The following is a 21,668-nucleotide window of genomic DNA, read 5'->3' as shown; positions in this document are numbered from 1 at the left end:
AGGTTCAAGCTAATGGAAGTGCTGTGGTACAGAGGAGAACTGAGGGGGGCAGTTGCCTTCTGAATCACAGCCTTCTAAAATGCACAGCTTGCATGATGTTTGTGGAGCATTCAGGTACGGGACATGATATTGCCAAGGGGGGTGTGTTTGTGTGTGTGCGATGCAAGGAGTGTATCGAAATCAGGCAACAACTCAGCATTCTTATGGGCCTATATGAGAGCTTGAAGAACAGGGTGGATGCCCTCGAAGGAACTAAATTGAGGGGCCCATCAAGCTCTCAGCTGCCCACATCAATGCCAGAGCTTGCACTTGGTCGTCGCACAACACAGCGGCAATCCCCAAGATTTTTTTTTTTTTTGATTTGATAGTTGTTGGCGTATCGGCTTCTGTGGCCATATTGCACCTCCCAAGGTTTTTGCAGTACTTTGATCCAAGCCCGAGACGGGAATCGAACCCGCGACCTTTGGGTTACCGGGCAGGTACTTTACCCACTCGGATAGCCCGGTCGGCTGCAATCCCCAAGGCAGAATGCACTGGTCCCAAAGGAACTAGTAGTTGTTGGTGACTATTGTCAGGAAACGGGGAACATGCTTTGTAAAAAGGATAGGTGGAACAGGACCAGGGTATGTCTGCCAGGGGCAAAGGTTGATGACGTTGTAGAGCAGATATCATCTTTTAAGGGCACAAAAGGTGATATAGTTGTACACGTTGGCACTAATGATATCAAGAGTAGCAGACGGGCAGAATTGCTTAACAAGTACAGGTCACTGTTGAAAAAAAGCCGTGAAATAGGGTTCAATTTGAAAGTGTCTGCAATTCTGCCCAGACACGATACGAGGGAGTATATGATGAGAGCCTTGTCGATCAATTCGGCCCTGGAAAGATTGTGCAAGGCTCAAGGGGTAGAATTTTTTTCAGCCTGGACTGTACTTGTTAACAGGAGAGACTGCTTCTACAGGGATGGGATACACTTAAATAGAAAGGGTGCAAGAATATTTGCTGATCTATCGAGGCAGTGTTAGGTGGGTCGGAAAACTGCTAGCTTGGGGGGAGACAAAGACGAATACATTAACAGTAGCCACTGGCAGAGGTGAAAGAGATTCTTGCACTGCTTCTATTGGAATGAGCAGAAGCCTGAAAAACAAGATGCAGGATATTTCAGAAACTGCCGGGAGTCATTGCGGTACAAGTAAACACATGGGTTGTGTTAGGGTAGCTAAGAATAGAAATAGGTGCATGTATACTTGCATCTAAACCAATGCTAGGAGTTTAGTAAATAAATTTGATGAATTTGAGGTATTGCTCAAAACATAAAAGGCAGATATTGTTGGGATATCAGAGACGTGGTGTCACACAGATATAAGGAATGCAGAACTGGAATTTGGGGAGTAAAACGTCTACAGAAAGGATAGACTGGATAGGAAGGGAGGAGGGGTTATGCTATTAGTTAAGAAATACATAAAATCCAAGGAAGTGAAGCCAGTGGACATCGCTGGACAGTGCAGTGTCGAGTCAGTTTGGTGTGACATAAGCATTGGGAGATCAAAATTGAGAGTAGGAGTGTGCTATAGGCCTAATGACTCTGATGAGTATAATAAGACACTGTACAGGGAAATAGAGTGGGCCAGTAAATCAGAGAGTCTTATAATGGGGGATTTTAATTTCCCAGATACTGACTGGAATTTGGGGGCTGGTCACTCACACACTAGCAGGGCTTTTGTGGATTTATTGGATGATTGTTTTCTACATCAGCATGTTCGGGAGGCAATTAGCGGGAGGAATACTCTTGATTTGATTATTAGCAGTGATTCTTCATGCATTAAGAATCTGCAGATAAATGAACCACTAGGTGGCAGTGATCACAGTGTGCTGAAGTGGATTTACTCAAAGAGGTAACTACCATTAGGGGTAAAGGGAAGGGTTATTGCTTTCATAAAGGCGACTACGATGGACTGAGACAGTATTTAAATTCTATACAGTGGGACCAACTGATGATGTTACCAACAGCGAATGCAAAATGGGAAGCATTCGAAGAACTTATCTTGGAAGCTACTAGGCTTTACATACCAACTAAGAAATACTGTTCAAGGTTTAGGCCTAAATGGATGCCAGATGAACTGATGAGGCATATGGCAGAGAAGAAACATGCATGGGATACATACAAATTAACACATGACACAGAAGCCTATGATAGATACAAGTTGATCTGTAACCAAGTTACAAATGAGGTTAGGCAGGTGAAGGCAGATTACGAGAAATCTTTGGCACGGGATGCAAAGAGTTCTTTACTTATGTAAACTCTAGAAGGAAGGGGATGAATCAGATTGGTCCACTTGATATCGATGGGTCAACTGTTGATGATCCTGCTCAGGTAGCTAACAAACTAAATGAATATTTTGCATCGACATTCACATTCGAGGAGTTATTTAGTGAGGGGAAAGCCAGAGATGTATTCAACTCTAGCAGTAAGCTAGAGAATCTTGTAATAACTGAGAGTAAAGTGGAGGAGAAATTGTTAAAGATAAACACAAGAAAGGCATCCGGGGTGGATGGGATCTATCCAGTTATATTAGAGGAGGCAGCAAAGGAAGTAAGCAAACCCTTAGCCATAATTATGAGAGCTTCCTTGGACTCAGGGGAGGTACCCACAGACTGGAGATGTGCAAATGTCACCCCAATTCACAAAGGAGGATCAAAGGCTGACACAAGTAATTATAGACCTGTGAGCTTAACTTCTGTTCCAGGAAAATTAATGAAGGCACTAGTTAAAGAAGCACTGCAGGATCATTTAGACAAGACTTCAGCTATAGCTGGGACACAGCATGGTTTTGTTAAGGGGAAGTCATGCCTGACCAATTTGATTGGATACTATGATGCAGTCACAAAGGAACTGGATGCAGGGAATAACTTTGATATTATATACTTGGATCTTAGAAAGGCTTTTGATACTGTTGCACATGGAAGACTGCTGCACAAATTGGAGCAGTGTGGCACTGGAGGCAAATTGCTGCTGTGGATAAAGGGGTGGCTGAGGGGGAGAAGACAGAGAGTGGTAATCAATGGACACTGCTCATCATGGACTAATGTTATTAGTGGAGTCCCTCGGGGCTCAGTGTTGGGTCCATTATTGTTTTCTGTATTCATAAATGATATTGATGAGGGTATATCAAGCTTAATGTCGAAGTTTGCAGACGATACAAAGGTAGGCAGGGTTGTCAAGGACACTACTGACACTATGCTGCTGCAACAGGATCTGGAAAGGTTGAGCAGATGGGCTGAGAGGTGGCAAATGAAGTTTAACATTGACAAATGTAAAGTACTACACATGGGAAACAGCAACCCCAGAGCAACGTTTCAACTCTGTGGTACTACACTGACAGTGGTAGAGAATGAAAGGGACCTGGGGGTGGTTGTGCAGGCAGATATGAAGTTCTCTGAGCAGTGCAGACGGGCTGCAAGAGTAGCTCATGGTATATTGTCAATGATATATAGGAATTTTTCTAGCAGGGATAAGGAGGTGATTATTCCCTTGTATAAGGCAATGGTCAGGCCACACCTAGAGTACTGTATACAGGTCTGGAGGCCTCATTTCAAGAAGGAAGTAGAGCTGCTGGAACGAGTACAGAGAAGGGCAACAAGATTAGTGAATGGAACAAAGGGGTGCTCTTACGAAGAAAGGCTCAAGTTTTGCAAATTACAGTGTCTGGAGACTAGGCACCAGTGAGGTGATCTGATAGAGGTGTATAAGGCCTTGAATAGTTTGAGCATGCTCAATGCTGATGGGATTCTTCCTCTCACTCAGAATAATCACCTGAGTGGGCATAAATTCAAATTGAGGAAAGACAGATGTAGGATAGACGTGCGGAAATTTGGCTTTAACCAGCGGGTGGTTGGTTGGTGGAACAGACTTCCACCCCTTGTGGAAGTTGATAGCCTAAATAAGTTTAAGGCTCAGCTGGACAGGTATTAGAGGAAGTGGTTTTTTTTTTTTTTTTGGCTGATGCTGCATAAGCTTGCTTTTTTGCATCAAATGCCTCTACTAATGCTAATTGCTAACATGGTAGTTAGGTTCCTATAAAATGTTGTGTTGTGCAAAACAGTGTTATACGGGACTAAGAAGAAGTACAAAAATGGGGGTTACATTCCAAACAGTAACAAAAATACACCCTTTCGTTAACAAAACTAACAAAAATACACCATTCTATATTTTGTGCATTTTCTGCTCCTTTAAAATATGAATAATCTGGGTTTGTTTGCTTTTGTTTGATAAATCTTTGTGAATTTCATTGTATAGAAATAAGCATTTTTGAAGCCCTTTTGAACTTTGGGCTCCTTTCATTCAAGAATCTGCATTCAAAAAATAAGATTCTAATTGCTCGGCTAACTTTATGCCATCCCGTATGCTTTTTGGTGTAAAATTTGGAAGTTTAGAATTTTCATCTGCACTATCATCCTCTGAATTGATTTGGCTTTACCTCCAATGCCATTTCCACCAAATCAGTTTGCCAGCCTCTTTTTCTACTAGTAATTCTTGAACACCTTCAGTTATCATATCTATTTTTATTTTTTTAAGAGCATCGGCAACTAAGGCCATATTACTATGTGTTTATTGTCTATAAATTACGTGTGTCTTGAGGTCAATTTTCTGTTTTGTTGAACGAAAAACACTAGTTTCTGGGAGAAAAAATCATGTTACCCTCGCCTGACTAACTCAGTCACTTGGTTTCCACGGTGTGAAAAATACGAATAAAAATTCCTTCCATCATCAACGGGATTCGAACTCAGTTCTTGAATGGAGTGGCGGGCGATTCTATCAACTGTGCTACCCATGAGGGCTTCAGTAGTCATATCAAAACCTTCCCCTCCTACCGATGTAGAAAGTTCTACTATTGCACCGATTCTGTTTTCTGCCTATTTGACCATATTTCCTGAATGAACTGACTCTGGCCATACAATTTTACACATGCATTTAACATTGACGGTTTTATTTCTTTCAACAATAAAGCTATGATTCTGATATAGTCCACAATTGAGAAATGTTTCCATGCCTCCATTACTTCAATATATTCAGAATCAAATTTTTTTCAAAATCCTTTATAACGATTTTATGATGTAATAGTTTTAAAGGTGGATATAATGCCTTGATCTTATGGCTGAATGAAAGAAGTTGTATTAACCTAGTACAGTACAACTGTGGTGGTAGGAACATAGGTACAAATGTGGTGGTAGGTGGATGACGTAAATCTTTTGGATGGCCTGGTGTGCTATCCAATAGTGATAAAACTTTGAAATCTAGATTTTTCCACAAGTTCAACAACACAGAACGTAACACGGGGATCTCCCAACAAAATAAAATACAGGGATTTCTCAATAATATCTGTTTTGACTAGTGAGTGAACAGTGGGGATTCAAAAAGAGTGGAAATGTTAAAAATTTACACTCAACATAATAGCAGGGTTTTCCTCGCACAAAAATACCCGTCACACGAGGTTTACCAAAATTCTCTAACCGTGTTAGAGCGAAACCATGTTGTATACAACTACCATGTTGTGTGAGGATTGCTGCAATTTATCAATCGTGTTAGAGCGAAACCGTGTTGTGGAAGTACCACGTTATACGGGGGTTGCCTGTATTAGCAAATGATGCAAACTTATACAGCAGCCAAAGAAATAAAATAAAATAAACAACAAAACAAAAAACTTCATAGAGATCATTCATATTATTCTAAGATTATTAATTTATTTTAAGTTATTCAACTCTCCTTGCTTAATTAAGTGTGGTGTGTTATAATTTTCTGATTAGTAGTCCAAATCTATTAAAGTGGATGGTCCAGCAGAGTCTGCATAAGAAGAATCTTGCTACATTCATTCCACAGTTTTGATTTTAAGGAATCGCATATAGGTAAGCCTTCATTATGTGAAACAGGCTTTACTGCAGAAGATGTATTGGGATATTTTAAGCCGTGCTTGCTTTTTTTGGACATCCCTGATATTAGTGACTTGACTTTACTGCAGGCTAGTTTGGTTACTGTAGATTTTTGTGTCCTGTCTAAACCTTACACAGCATCTCTTAGATGGCATAAAAAGCTTAGTAGATTCTATGATTATTCCCTGAATGCTTCCCATTTAGAATTTGCAGTTGGTAATATTATCAGTTGGCTCTACTGAAGAACATTTAAAAATTTGTTTAAAACTGCTGTAGTCACCTTTACAAAAGCAAAATCTTTTCCCTTTACCCTTGACAGAAGTTATAACTTCAAGAAGATCCCACATCAATATATTGCAATCACTGCCACCTGGTGGTTACTTTATCTGGATATTCTTAATGCATGAGGAGTCCCTGCTGATAATCAGATCTATAGTATTAGTTGCTGACACAGTCGTGCTACTATGTGAGTGACCAACCCATAAGTTTCACTCAATAACTGGGAAGTTAAAATTCCCCACTATAAGATATTCTGATTTACTGGCCCACTTTATTTGTTCATATAATTGTTTGTTATATTCATCAGTCATTTGCCCTATAAACACACCAAACTGACTCAACACTGCACTGGCTATCCATGTCAACTGGGTGCACCACCTTAAATTTTAAAGGTTTCTTAACCAAGAATATAACTCCACCACTTATTTCTGTCCTGTCTGTCCTGTGGTGACCGAAGGGGTGGAAACTGATGATTGGTTTAGTACTGTTCAACGGATAGTTGGGGAACTTTTTCCTGAGGATGTGTTGGAGTCGGATACAGTTGATCAGGCCAGAATACGTCTGAGTAATCTGGTGTATGATGGTTCATCGGAGATAAGTTTGTTTTCGTTGTTTGAGCTGGGGGTAGCCACCGCGAGGTTGAACACTAAAAAATGTCCAGGGTTGGATCTGTTAGAAAATAAAATTGTGTTGAAGTTTTTTGAGGTCTGCCCAGATGTATTGCTCAAAATGTATAATAAATGTTTGTTGGAGCGAGTGTTCCCGAGATCGTGGAAAGTGGCTCTTCTCAAGATTCTACACAAGCCCAGTAAGCCTCGTGATGATCCTCGAGCTTATAGGCCAATTTTGCTTTTATCAAACCTCGGTAAGCTGTTCGAGAGGTTATTGCTTTCTAGAATAGTTGACGTCCTGACTGTTGGTAATGCTGTATCGAATTTTCAGTTTGGCTTCAAGAAGGGTCATTCGACCGAGGAGGCAATATTGACATTAATTAATCATGTGAAGTCCTCTTCCGAGAAATATGTTTTGGTTATGTTTGTAGATTTTGAAGGTGCTTTTGACTCCGTGTGGTGGGAGAGTGTTCTGAGTGTTTTGAGGAGGTCTGGCTGTGACCGGTATTTATATGGAGTAATACGTTCATATTTTAGAGATAGATTGGTAAAGGTATGCGCGAAGCACCTAATGTATAGCTATTATGTAGGCCAAGGATGTCCACAGGGATCAGTGCTGGTCCAATTTTTTGGAATGCCGTACTGGATCAGTGGTTGCAGAAGTCTCTAGCTATAAGTTGTTTCCGTGTGGCGTACGCGGATGATTTGATTGTGGGGGTCCCGGGTGGATCTAGAATTGTGTTGGAGCATAGAATACAGGAAGTTTTGGTGGAGCTTGCTGATTGGGCTGCCTGGAACAAGTTGAAAATTTCATCCACAAAAACTAAATTCATGGTATTTAAAAATCATTTTAATTATAACCGCCCACCTAGAGTAGTTTTTTTTTTTTTTGATTTGGTAGTTATTGGCGCATCGGCTTCTGTGGCCATATTGCACCTCCCAAGGTTTTTGCAGTACTTTGATCCAAGCCCGAGGCGGGAATCGAACCCGCGACCTTTGGGTTGCCGGGCAGGTACTTTACCCACTCGGCTAGCCCGGTCGGCCCTAGAGTAGTGTTAAACAGAAGGCAAATTCCTTTTGTGTCCAACATTAAGTACTTGGGGGTGATACTGGATAATAGGATGAGGTTCCATTTACATGTTGCACATTTGAATGACAAAATAAAGAAGTTTATTTACTCAGTTGTACGAATTTCAAGAAGAGAATGGGGTCTTAGTAAAAAAACTAAGAGTTTATATTACAAGACGATCTTTTTACCAATTATTGCTTATGCTGCCGGTGTATGGATTGCGGATGTGTTCAAGGCCAGAATCCAACGTAAGTTAATGTCGTTGCAACGTTCTATGATACTGACTTATTTGTATGCACCACGGACTGTGTCTACGGTGGCACTTCAGGTGATTACTGGATTGTTACCTCTGGATTTATATGTGGTCTATAGAGGAATGATGTATGCGATGCGGAAAGGTATTCCTGCACAATATCTAGGGATGTCATTGAATCTTACAGCTACAGTTAAAGAGGAGAAACTTCGAATTTGGACTGGGTTGGTCGGAATATGGAGAGCACGGTGGAGTTCTTCAGAGGTGGGAGAGATAACCAGGAAGATCATTCCTGTGGCAGATTTTGCCATTACTAAACCGGTGTCGTCGTGGTTCTATCCGTCTATGTATACCAGTTTTTTGCTAACAGGTCATGGGTCGATCAGAGATAAACTGTATTCTCGAGGGTTGGAGCCGGATCCATGGTGTTCTTGTGGAGCGGTAGAGACTTGGCAGCATATTTTGTTCTCTTGTCCTTATTATAATGCTGAACGGTGTCTTTTGGGAAAACAGATAGCTAATTTTAATGAAGATAACGTACATAGATTGGTGCAAGGAGTTAACAACTTTCAGGCCTTACAAGAGTATGCAAATGCTGTGTTCCCTAAAAGATCTATCATACGAAACCTCACGGACATTGAATTGGCCGTCTACAACCAGAATCTTCATTGATTGCATCAGGGCTTGGGAGCTTCAGACCTGGAAGCTTTTGGTCGGGTCTGGGGCTCCTGGGCATGGACCACTTAAGTGGTTTTTTTTTTTTTTTTTTTTGTTCGGCTGTTGTTCAGTTCTTGGATTTGTGCGGACAGCTGGCACTCAACGGTCTAGCACTCTCTCTGTTGAGTGTTTAATTGCGCTTTGGCGCTTCAGCTTTTAAAGACAGAACCAGGTCCGGCTCCACGTGCCAGGGACGGGCATCAGATTGCAGTTGAAGAGTTCAGCTGCCTTTCTGATGGCAAAGTGACCTGACATAAACAACATACTACATTCACAAACATCTCTCTTATATTTACTTTTATTCATTCCTATTCAAAATTTCTTGTTTATACACTTAACTTAGCTTAGATTATGAACTTAACTTAAATTTTTTTTTTTTTTTTTTACTTTACTTCTCTTTTCAAAAATATGTTTTGTCTTCTTATTTCTTAGCTATCTTTTTATTTATCAGATCCACTTTACAGATTTTCTGTTTTAAATGATTTAGGTGGAGATGGGCATTTGCCTGGGAACCACCCTGAACCAGTACACACACACACACACACACACACACACACACACACACACACACACACACACACACACACATCCTTTCTACATCGTCTGCGCAGGTGGCAACTTGGGATGAAAGCTCACTCAAATGAATGAAATGTCCTTTCTACACAGTCTGCGCAGGTAGCACAGTGGTATCGTCACCATCCTCCCCACACTGGGTGGAAAAGGCCTGGGTTCAAATCCTGTCGATGACGTGAAGAACTTTAATGGGCTTTTTTCACTCTGTAGCTGAGTTAGTTGGTCTCAGGCATAGATAGCAAGGTTTTCCCCCAGAAACTGGGGTTTTTTCATCCAGCAAACACAGGCAAATCAACCAGAGAACACACGCAATTTACAGACAAAATACATATATGGGTATATATTAGAAATAATGGGTGGCCCTAATATAATAATTTGATTTGTCCTTTCTACACCCAAATCGGTCCCCTCGTTTTTAAGCCTAATTTGAAAATTGCCCCCTGAAATAAACTAATTATTTCTATAATTTCTACTGAATCTACAAAATTGAAACTCTCAATATACATAAACAGAAGTGCTTTCTTTGATTTCCCAACTTTAAATTTCAGAAAAAACTATTAATTAATGCAAAAACAGCAAAAATGTAAGATCAAGTATGCATTTTTTAAATTATTAGTAGGCATTGACCTTGATTATAGAATGCGTCACTGCATTTGTTTGAATTTACCACGTGTGTACGTCACTGCATGCTAAAGCAAATCAACTTACACAGAACCATGAATTACACTGAAGCCGACATTAGTCATCCTGATACAGGGGGGGGAATGCATGCAACTGTTTCTTGGATAAGACGCAATTGCACATTATTGCTTCATTACAATATTTTGCTTTATTGCTTTACTGTAATTGTTGTAGGCAACAAAATCAGTACAACACATTTTCTGGATGTATATTTTATCTTCTAACAAAATTTCCAGAAAATATTTCTATCGATAGCTGCGTTATAAGTTATAAAATAATTTGCTATTGTGTGGGTAGTGGAGAACATTTTCTGCTTCTAGCATGTACTTGTCAATAATCCCTCTGGAAATATTGGCAAGTGAGCTGCATTATAAATTTCAAACATCGCTGTACAGCTTGTCCTTAAAAGTAAATGACTATGGTTGCTTTCGAGTGACCAGACGTTTTCGCCTTGTACAGATGTTTTATTGTGGAAAGTTCCTTGTGGTAAAATCAATCAGTAGTACTTTATTGTACCTAAAGTAATTCGTTATGGTGTGGGAATATAAATGGTTTTTGCTCCTAATTGATGTAAGCACTTTCCATTTTCCCAAAGCAGATCATCTGAACACAATGTAAATTAGAAGACAATAAAAGAGTTGATAAATAGTGCCATCTGGACAGCAGTCAAACAAACAAATTCTGTTTATACTCTGGGACGACCACACAGTCAGAGGAGTTCACAAGATAGAGAGAATACAAGAAACAGCACTGCATTTTGCAGTCACAGGCTTGATTGCGTGAAATAACCTTCCCACAGTAAAACAGAAGAAATAGGGAGTAAATTTATTTTTCAATAGGGTATATCTTTTTATTGCAGCTCAAAACAGGAAATGCAGACTTCATAACAGCATATGACACTGGATGATGAATTTTTCTTGGCTTGTGTAATAAAAAGAATTTCTCCCTTCGTGATAACATCAAATGCATACCAAGGAAACATTGAAATATTTTCTAACAATAAAAAAATAATAACAATATATTTTGAACAATCCACCAGTAGGCGTAGCATTCTTTATATTGTTGACAATATAAACAATGCTTTATATTGTTGACAATATAAAGAATGCTAATGATACATAAAATGATAACAATACATGTTTCAAAAAACAAAAAAAAAAAAAAAAAACATTCATAGCAGATGATTTTTTTTTCTTTTGTACAACAGTTTTAAAAGTTTATAACACAACTATCAATAGAAATATTTTCTTGAAATTTCATTAGAAGATCAAATATATATCCAGAAAACGTGCTGTACTGATATTGTTCCCTAAAAACAATTACAATAAAGCAAACTTTTTTTATTATTATTAAATGCACATTGTAGTAATTAGTTTTTACACCAGTTTCTTCTGTTTCCAGTGTGGCTTCCAATAGATGAATTTTCTTGGTTTTGTGTTAGTAGATACAATACATATTGAAGAAAGGAATACAGTCTTTTTCCTTTTTCAAAAACAATTGTTGCGATTCTTTTGTTTTTTTCTTATGCCAACAAACAGTTGCGTGCATTTTTTTTCCTTGCCTTCTTGATAACACTTTACGAAAAACTATGATGCAATGCCAAAGAAGCGTTCACAGTGCAGTGTAAAAATAACTCCCTTTTGTAAACAGAGGAGCATGCTCATCTAAAAAACAAATGAACAGAGTATTGTGTTTCATGAGCATTAGGCTAGTTAGGATGGGGGTGAAAAAAAATAACTGAAAAAGGCTTAAAAAAATGCACAATTGATGGTACATTTTTGTTGTTTTGATAATGAATAGAAATTTCTGAAATTTGCAGTGGGAAAATTAAAGAAAACAGTTCTGGCTCCAGCTATACTGAATTCAGCTCTGTGGATAGAGTAAAAATTATAGAATTTATTAGTTGAAATAAACTGGGTAAATATTTACCTCAGAAGATGCATAAGGCTTACAAATTATAAATTGGCTAGAAATATGTACTTTAATTGTATATAGAGAAAAGAGATTGGCTTGGAATTGCCTGATCAAACAGACTTTAGATAAAAAAACCTTTAGGATTAGCTTATAAGCTTGTTGTTGAGAAGATCCATCCGGATGAAATCTTTTCATCTGTCTTAAAGCCTGACAATTCTGAAACACTTTCATGGGAGGATTACATAAATGCAATTCTGGATGATTTTATTAAACAAGATGTTACCATACCTGAGAGTTCTGAGCAAACCCTTCACAGAATGGACCACTTAATGTATAAAGAACCTGATTTTGAGGAGGATTTTTTGCTAAATGAAGTTGGCTCTGTGGCGTGTTCAATGAGAGATGTAAATGTCCTGATCTTGATCTAATGGAAGTAACTATTTTGAAACGAGTTTGGGCAAAGTGTCCCCAATTATTCCTAAATTTATTTAACACTTGTCTTGGTGAAGGATCCTTCCTTATTTCTTGGAAGAAAGCAAATCTCTAAATTCTTTTGAAAAAGTCCGGATAAACCAGCTAATCAGGCTTCCTTGTATCATCCCATTGCTTTGCTTCCAGTCCTTGGCAAGGTACTGGAAAAATTAATTGTAGAAAGATTCACAAAATACTATAGCAATAAAAACTTACAGGTACAGAATCGATTTGGCTTCACAAAGGGTAAATCCACTGTGGATGCCATAAAGTATATTATGGATTCAGTTTCAACTTCTTCTAGTAAATATATCCTCGGCCTCTTCGTGAGGCCTTTGACACTGCTTGGTTGTAGAGCGTTCTGGTGAGGTTTCAGAAGGGTCTCTGTGCTCTTATATTGTCTTATAACTAATTTCCAAAATAGGTTTCTTGTTGTCTCACATGGATTTAGTTCTGTTACGAGACTGGTGACCTGCAGCTGCCCCCAGGGATCCATTCTTGGACCTATCTGTTGGAACGTGGTCCTTGATGGGTGGCTGGCTAATGAATGTGACAGAATTATAAAGGTGGCATATGCCAATGACTTTGTTCTTGGAGATTCTAGACTTGAACTTGAAACTCGTGCAAATGATTTGTGTCAGACACACAAGTTAAAGCTTGAAATTTCAATTATAAAAATGAAACAATGTTAGTTATGGGTAGAGTGGACAAAAATAGAAAAAAAAGGTTAAAACTCTGACCGGCAAGTCGATCAAAATTACAAAGGGTTCAAGGGGTATAAAATCTTCCACACTTAAAACAATATTGTAAGAGTATTTTTATTCCTATAGTATGTTATGCTGCAGGTGCATGGGGCTCCAGCATAAGTAGATCATTGGTAAATAGATACTTAACACAGGCACAAAGGTTCTTTCTTATAGCTACATCTAGATCTTGCCGGACAATATCCACTTCGACAATTCAGGTTTTGTCTGGTAAATGACCAATTAAGTATGAGGTTATCTTCAACTACTTACAGTATCACAGAAGGAAGGAGCTGCCTGTGGTACTTAATAAGTATTATATCAATTTAAACCTCTCTACAAAGGATGACATATCTAGAATAAGGAATCAATTTATGGGAGAATGGCAAAACAAATAATCAAATGCCTTTACAGGAACAGTTACATTTTTGTTTAGGCCAAATGTGGCCAAATTTAATAAGTACCAATTGTCATGGTTCAAACTTGACCTTTTTGTTGTCTGGACATGACAGTTTAAACTCAAAGTTATTTTCTTCGGGTTTAGCTGTCTTTCCAATGTGCAAATGCGGCTTTCCGGAGACTGTCCAACATCTAATTTTTCAATGTAATTATTATGTAGATTTAAGAGCTGAGCTTCAACTGTTAACTAGAATATATGAATATATGATCAATGTGACTTAACAAAATTCCTTGAAAATCAGAATTACCTGCTTTGGCAAGTTTTGCTGACAGGGTTTTCCGATGCAGGAAGAGAACTGTTGACACAATGTTGTGTGTGTGTGTGTGTGTGTGTGTGTGTGTGTGTGTGTGTGTGTGTGTGTGTGTGTGTGTGTGTGTGTGTTGTTGAATAAGAGTGAGGTCAAGCAACTGTAGATGAAAATTTAAGGTGATAAAGCAAGGTGCTTGACATCCGAAGCTGATGTTGTTATTTGGTTTTTAGGAGCATTAGCAACTAAGACCATATTGCTCCAGGGATATGCAGTGGTCATTCCCTGACCTTTCCGCATCCTCCGTATTTGGTGATCATGGGCTCGAACCCCAGTCTAATCAAGAAGTGTGTGCTACGCACTGCTGCTCCTGCCCACCTGGCTATGGAGGCATCATCTGAAACTGATGATCAAGTGTAATTGTTACCAAATGCTGGAATGTTAACCTCCCAATTCAATGTGAGAACACTACAAAAGGCATCAAGTGCCCACACTATATAAAGAACTCAACAAAAAATGCCCTATGGGTGTAAGAGACCTTCATATCTCACACACTAACTAAAAAATACTGCTTTATTGGTTACAAAAAAAGAAAGGATGGGGGGCAATGAGTTCTGATTTATGCTTTTCAGCACTGATGAAAGCAAACTACAAGGGCCTGGAACCATCCTACTGTGCACCAACAGTACAGATTACTGGAGGTGTAAGGGTGTGAAGCACATTTTTGTGATGTATCTTTAATCTAATATCAATATGTAAAAAACTTTTAAAAATAGAAAGTACACCAATATTGGTCTGTGATATGAAACCATGTGGGGGCAAAGCATTTTTGGAACAGGAACAGATGGAAAATAATCCAGTTGAATAGTCAGTATAAAAGTATAAAAAGAAATCAAAAATATAAAACCAGTAGTCCTGGCTACATAACAGTATCAACAGCTGAACAATCTCTTAGAGTTAATAACTACCACAACTGATTTTCTGACCTATGTCAGAAAAATAGAAAAAGAAACCAACACTAAAATCAACTGCAGAATACTTTCAGTTTTACATCAAGGTTAATACACTCATCTAAATTAAAATTCTCGGTGGGTGGGGAATGGAACCAGTTCTGAGAAAAAAAATTCTAAACCTTTTTCTAATTCTACTAAAAATTCTACCCTTTTCTATTAATTTTCATCACAGTTAACTCTCTTATAAGATCTACATGAATACTGCTTTAATTTAAGCAAATGTGAAAGACCAAATTCGACAAAGGCTTACTAAACTAAGAAATCCTACGAATATGATATGAAATCCACTGTAACATCCAACACCAGGTAAGCTCTATAGGAATCACATAACAAACTGACCTGGAAAAAGCGCCAAAGGAATGGCAACAAGGGAATTAACATACTTAGGCAAATAAACCCTCATCATGAAAAATACTAGATTCGACCCTACGTACTGCTGAGAAAACTATGGTACCCAATGAGAATATTCTATAGTGGGTACACTTGTTAATGTGAAGAGAATGGGAGAAGAGAATAGTTTAACCTGGCACTTTACAATGTTTGAATAAACACAGTTCGATCTTGCACCATTCCTTGGGGAGTGAGAAACTTCAAGAATACTAAAAACCTGCAAAATCACACTATTTTAAACAATACCAGTAATTGAAGGAAGACAATACATCCCAATAATAAGTAACTGAAGATTAGTGTAATTACATCCAACTACCATCCTATCAAAGCCTCATTCATTTGAGAAAACTCTTCCTGATATGAAAAATTACTCAATAGACTATAAGTAAAATGCCACAATTACTACCACTGGAATGATTCAAGTGGGCGACCAATAGTTAAGTTACCAGCAGCAGAAACAATACCACTATAAGCATACAGTCAGGTTTCAACAATCCCAATAAAATCAAACGTATAAAGTAATATAATATCAACGAGTTACTAATTTATTCACAATGCTTCTCACATTTTGTAAAAAAAAAAAAAAAAAAATCATAAACCTACCACAAATTACAGAACAGGAACCAAACCAGTTTTTCCAAAACTGGTCTGTTCTACCACAGTGAATAGATTTTAGTAAAAATAATAACTTTGAATTGCTATAAAACAACTTACTAATGTCAGAAGGAATTTTGCAATGGGAATAATATAAAGAACAACCAAATAACATGGATGAAACTTAAGATTCTTTTCCGTGATCCAAGGATCAAAGAATAGTTCACGAGTAGCATCATGATGGATCTCCTCACCACAAAAAATTTCAAAGAACATCAGCTACCAAGGTTATGATATTAGCAGAGCTCAAGCAATGACGGATGGATCAGACAAGCTGTTTACCAAATACTGCACCATCTTTATGTCTATGAATGATTTCTATCAATTAGTTTTCCTCTGTAAATGTGTAAAAAATGAATAATTATAATCATACTGCACTCACAACTTATTCCTAAAATAAACAATTATAAAATACAAAATTTTTCTGTAACATAAAAAATTATGTTTGTTAAAAGAAAATTAAAAAAGGCACATCAAATTCAATTCTTGAATCTAAAATACAAATATAATAAAAAAAAAAAAATTACATTCTACTCACTTTTACTGGAACATCTAGATTGCCAACATAATCCACCAACTGTTTACCAAGATAATCTAAAACAAATTACAGATAATTATCAGATTTATAACAAAAATACTAATCCAATATTTCTGTGGAACAGTTGGACTGCTAATGAAATTGAACTGTTCGCTTGAAAAAAATTAATCAGACAGATATTTTGTTATAAAGAAAAATGACCTTTTCACAATGCAAAATAAATCAGAAATAAGTTAGGAATAAAAAAATTTTCTAACATTTTAAAAACACTATTTTTAATACATACATACATATAAAGAAATGATTATTTTTTCATGCACATAATATTAATACAATCAGAATTATATATTTTGTAAAATATTAGGTAATATTTTGTTGTACACTGGACTTTAGAGTATACTGTTCGTAAAAATGTTTGCATTTGTTTAAGCACTCAAATATATTTTCAGGAACATCCTCTTTACACTGACAAAGAGTAGTATTATTAGTAGTAGCAGAAAATGATGCAAGAAAACAAGCTTATACAGAATCAGTCAAAAGAAATGGGGGAAAAAAAGGAAAGCTTTCCCTTTCACCTCTCCATCCCGTCTAACAGTTTATCTAGTTCTTCCTTGATTTTATTCAAACCACCCACCTCTAAAACACCAGATGGCAGTTTGTTCCAACAATCAACCACCCTCTGGCTAAAAGCAAATTTCTGCACATCTGCCCTGAAACCATCCTTCCTCAATTTAAATTCTGCCCTGAAACCATCCTTCCTCAATTTAAATTTTGCCTCTCCATCCTTGATTTTAGGAATTTACAAAATTAGCCAAAAACATTGCCTTATGTTGTATGGAGTCTAATGCCTTTACGTTATTATTATTAGCCATATGGTGCAAGGAAGCCTGAGGCTTTTGCTGCACCAAACCAAAAAAAAATTTGAGTTGCCCCTCCTGAGAGAGAGAGAGAGAGAGAGAGAGAGAGAGAGAGAGAGAGAGAGAGAGAGAGAGAGAGAGAGAGAGAGAGAGAGAGAGTCAGAAATAGAAGGGAATCACCAAGAAAGAGAAGAATGATGATATCCAGCTCAGGACCCTGGGTGTGCCAATTCATACTCACCAGATGTGAGCCCCTGGGGGTTTCACAAATCAACAAATCAAACAATTTTTTTTTTAATATAAATATAATTTTAATAAATATAATGTCATTTTATATTTATTTGCTTTCTCCATTAAGCTGTGATATTATGTGAAGGTGATCCATAGTTGAGAATTCTGTCCTAAAGCCAGCTTGCTCTTTCAGTTGATTCTCATCAAATACTCTTTCTAATCTGTTAGTAACGACCCTTTTGAACTTGTAATGTGGGACAACAAGCCAAATGGTCTATAATTTCTGATTTCCCTCCTTTCTTATGCAGCAAAATTGTGATTGCATTATTCTACTCCTTAGGCATCACACACCTTTCCTAATGTATTTTGTGAAGTGTCTTGCCAGTTTCTGTGTCATGTCTCTTCCTCCTAATTTTAACAACTCTACAGTAACCACCTGGGACTTTTTTGATTCTTCATTTTCTTCAATGCATGTTCTACCTCATAACTGAGATCATGGATACTTTGAATCAAAACAGATTTTACAATGTTTTGCATTCCCTTGAAATAATATAAACAGCTGCTATTTACCAAATTTTTTATTTTCTATGGGAAGTTATTTTATGCTAATCCTGAGAGAGAGAGAGAGAGAGAGAGAGAGAGAGAGAATACCTCGCAAAAGCTGAATAGTTTAGACAGCTGTGGAAAAAGTCATGCATAAGTACTGCATATAAATTTGAACAACATGGAAATAATTTAAATTAATTTTTATATTCATATGTATGATTTTGTCAATAAAAGTAAAATTCACAACATACTATATAAATACCAATGTTCTGTAGAGTATTAACACACATTTTAAAAAATAAGATTTTGTTTTCACAAACCTCGTTCACTAGAATCATCTACAAGGATTATTTCTTCTAATAAAGCTCTGGGAGACATTCTAATAACACTATGGACTGTTCTCAGTAATGTGGACCAAGCTTCATTATGAAATACAATTACAATACTAGTTGTAGGAAGATGTTTAGGATAGTCTTTCTTCTTACATCTATACAAAAAATTTCTATATAAGCAATTCTGTCACTGATATTTCAAATTGGAAGCATCAATTTTAAAAAAAATACTTTAACAATATTACATTATTCAGTTTACAAAAGTGAGTGTAAAAAACTGCTTTTGACTTTTTTTTATAATTTAAAATCTTGTTTGAAATAGAACATTTCACATGATCAAGTTTAAAATATGATATCCAAACATTTCATAATGAATAATTTATTTGGACTAATTTTTCAATTATTGTTTGAGGTCTCTGACATTAGTCATTCAAGTGATTTTGTGTGTTTGAGCAAAAAGGATATTAAATTACTAATATATTTTATGTAGAGTCAATCACGCAATTGTGAAAAAAGAGACTGAGGGAGTCAAGCAAACTGTGAACTGATCCTGTTCATGGTGAACATGTTTACTGGAATCATCAATATCATGGAGAAAAACAACTGGCTGACTGTTTTAGTTATAGCACTAAGGCAGCCTACCCGAGGCCATGAACGATTGGTATATAATGTTTGTAAATTGCATGCATTTTATGGTTAATCTGCTTGCTTTTCTGAAAGGGGAAAAAAACCAAATTCAAGTTTCTGAGGGGGGGAAAAAACCTTAGAAACCCTCATTCAAGAACAACTTACTTCACCACAGGATTAAAAAAAAAAGCCCATAAAAATAACCACCCATAAAAATCCTGACTCAGGCATTTTTCAAGTGGCATGGAAGGCAGCAATCATAGCCACTATTCTAGCCAAAGGGTAAGAAAAATAACTGGAAACTATTCCTGAAACTCTTGTGATCACCAGTAACGAACTTCATTACTAGTGATCACAGTGCTTGGATATTTAGGTACTAAAAACTGATGAAAAAGAAGAGATAAGAATTTAAAATATGCTCAATCTCCAAAAAAAGGCATTTATAACTTAACTTGTTTGGTACTAATCCTGTCATAGACTGGAGAAATTTCTTCAGAAGCCTCTTCACAATCAGGACTATAATTAGTCAATCTCAGGTGGAAGAAGTTTTTCTTTCCATATGAATAATTCCATTAAGCTGTGATATTATTATACAATAATATTATTGTATAATTATACAATAAAAATCAGCCCATGAACAGACAACTGACATACTGGCTAGATAGCTTAATTAGGGGACCAAATACCAACTCTGGTATCCTAGTCAATTACCTCTTTTTGGAAGAAAATAAAGACAAATTTTTAAAAAATAACAAGTCTTCTGAAAGCTAATTTATAATTTAAAGCTTTTATCTGGGACTTTACCAACTAGAATGCTCAAGTAACCCGTAACTGTCCAGGTACCCATCTATATGTTTGCCGAAACAGTCACTTCTGGACTTAAGACCATCTCTCTCTCTCTCTCTCGCCCCCTCTCTCTCTCTCTCTCTCTCTCTCTCTCTCTCTCGCCCCCTCTCTCTCTCTCTCTCTCTCTCTCTCTCTCTCTCTGATTTGTGGCAGACAGGATTTAAAAAGTGCCTAATAAATGTAATTGTCTTAATGCTGACAGCAGAATGAATTTTGCCTTTATTGTGAGTTGCCTCGGCATGGTACTGCTTTAAAAAATGGCTATTTATCATTTATTTTAAAGGTGAGACAGCATCTGTCTCATCTTTAAATGAAACAATAATAGAATAGCAATTTTTAAGCAATTGCTATTCTATTATTATGAAACAATTCCCTAACAAAAGAGTAGAAAAATTATTCAATGTGGGTTCTATTTGGTGTATAACATTATAATTTCAAAATTATAAAATAGCCAATGCTATTTTGGCCTTCAGGAAGCAGGAATAACTAGTGGATCAACATTTTTGTAATTTATTTGATTAAAAATAGTGTGATAACAAGGGAACCAGTGGTGAAGATGAAATTTATCTTGTTGTGAGCAGTGGCGGCTCGTGACTCTGATGTATGGGGTGCTGCCTTCTTAAAAGTTACATTGAATTGCCTTGATTATAAGAAATGTAGACATAGATGGTAATAATAATAATAAGCAAGTTAAAAATACTACTAAACATTAACTGGACACTTACCATTAACAGACTTCGATAATTTTGAAATTTTATTTAAAAATAAAATCCATTCTTTGGCTTTTATTTGTTGAAAATAGATTAATAACTTTTTCATTCAAGTTTGGTGCACTGTTCAAATTGGCACTGCTCACTCCACAGTTCCTTTCACTCATTTTTTAGATCACACAACCATTCCCTCTAAATGTTTGTCCAGTTCCTCTTTGAATTTATTTAAGCTATCAACTTCCACAACAACAGATGAAAGTTTATTCCAGCAAATGAACAAGCTAAGCAAAGTCATTAGTAACTGCAAAAGCACTGGCATTTCAACCAGCTGGATTCATGTAACTAGAAAATTGGAGCCTCCTGGAGTTGTACATTTAAAATCACCAAGAAAAACTACCTAACTGTTAGGAAAGTTAGACTGGAGAAAGTAAAGGAAATGAACAGAGTTGAATTTGACAGAATGGGACAGAGATATTTTAAGCCAGAGGAGATTCCAAATAAGGAGGTCTCTGATATGGAATGTCAGAGAAGACACATGCACAGGTACAACCTTTGAAGTGAAATGAATCAGAGCATATAGTTAGGGTAACTAAGATGGGTAGTGGCTAAAGCAGTCAATAATTAAGACTGTCAGAAAATGTAAGTGGGGCTTGGCAGATTTTAGGCAGAAATTAACATTTATTAAGATTGGAACTGAGACCATGTATATTTGTGAAATGAGTGAGGAAGTGTTTGGAAGGTTTAGATCTTTTCACAAATACGACTGTTCTATTAACTTGACTATTCATGATGCATTTAATAGATTAAGTAAATTTAGTATTAATCATATTGATGATGGTATATCAAGCTTAATGTCCAAGTTTGCAGATGATACAAAGGTTGGCAGGGTTGTTAAGGATGCTACTGTAACAGTATCTGGAAAGGTTGAGCAGAGCAGATGGGCTGAGAGGTGGCGAATGAAGTTTAATTTAACAAATGTAA

At 36.9% G+C, this 21,668-nt stretch overlaps 1 protein-coding gene across 1 annotated transcript in view; it reads right to left on the bottom strand.

Moving 5' to 3' along the window:
- LOC150079440 (polypeptide N-acetylgalactosaminyltransferase 13-like) overlaps positions 1–21,668 on the bottom strand; it is a 111,892-nt gene that overhangs the window by 73,175 nt on the left and 17,049 nt on the right. The window contains exons 3-4 of the mRNA XM_090383718.1: positions 18,493–18,659; positions 16,539–16,594 (exon numbers count right to left, since the gene is read on the bottom strand). Of these exons, the coding sequence (XP_090239844.1) occupies positions 16,539–16,594; positions 18,493–18,659 (223 nt within the window). The remainder of the gene's footprint in view (positions 1–16,538; positions 16,595–18,492; positions 18,660–21,668) is intronic.

This window comes from Mastigoproctus giganteus, chromosome 10 (genome assembly GCF_048544385.1).
Source record: "Mastigoproctus giganteus isolate SK-2022 chromosome 10, ASM4854438v1, whole genome shotgun sequence".
Classification (NCBI taxonomy): Eukaryota; Metazoa; Arthropoda; class Arachnida; order Uropygi; family Thelyphonidae; genus Mastigoproctus; species Mastigoproctus giganteus.
This window is presented reverse-complemented; position numbering and strand designations above follow the sequence as displayed.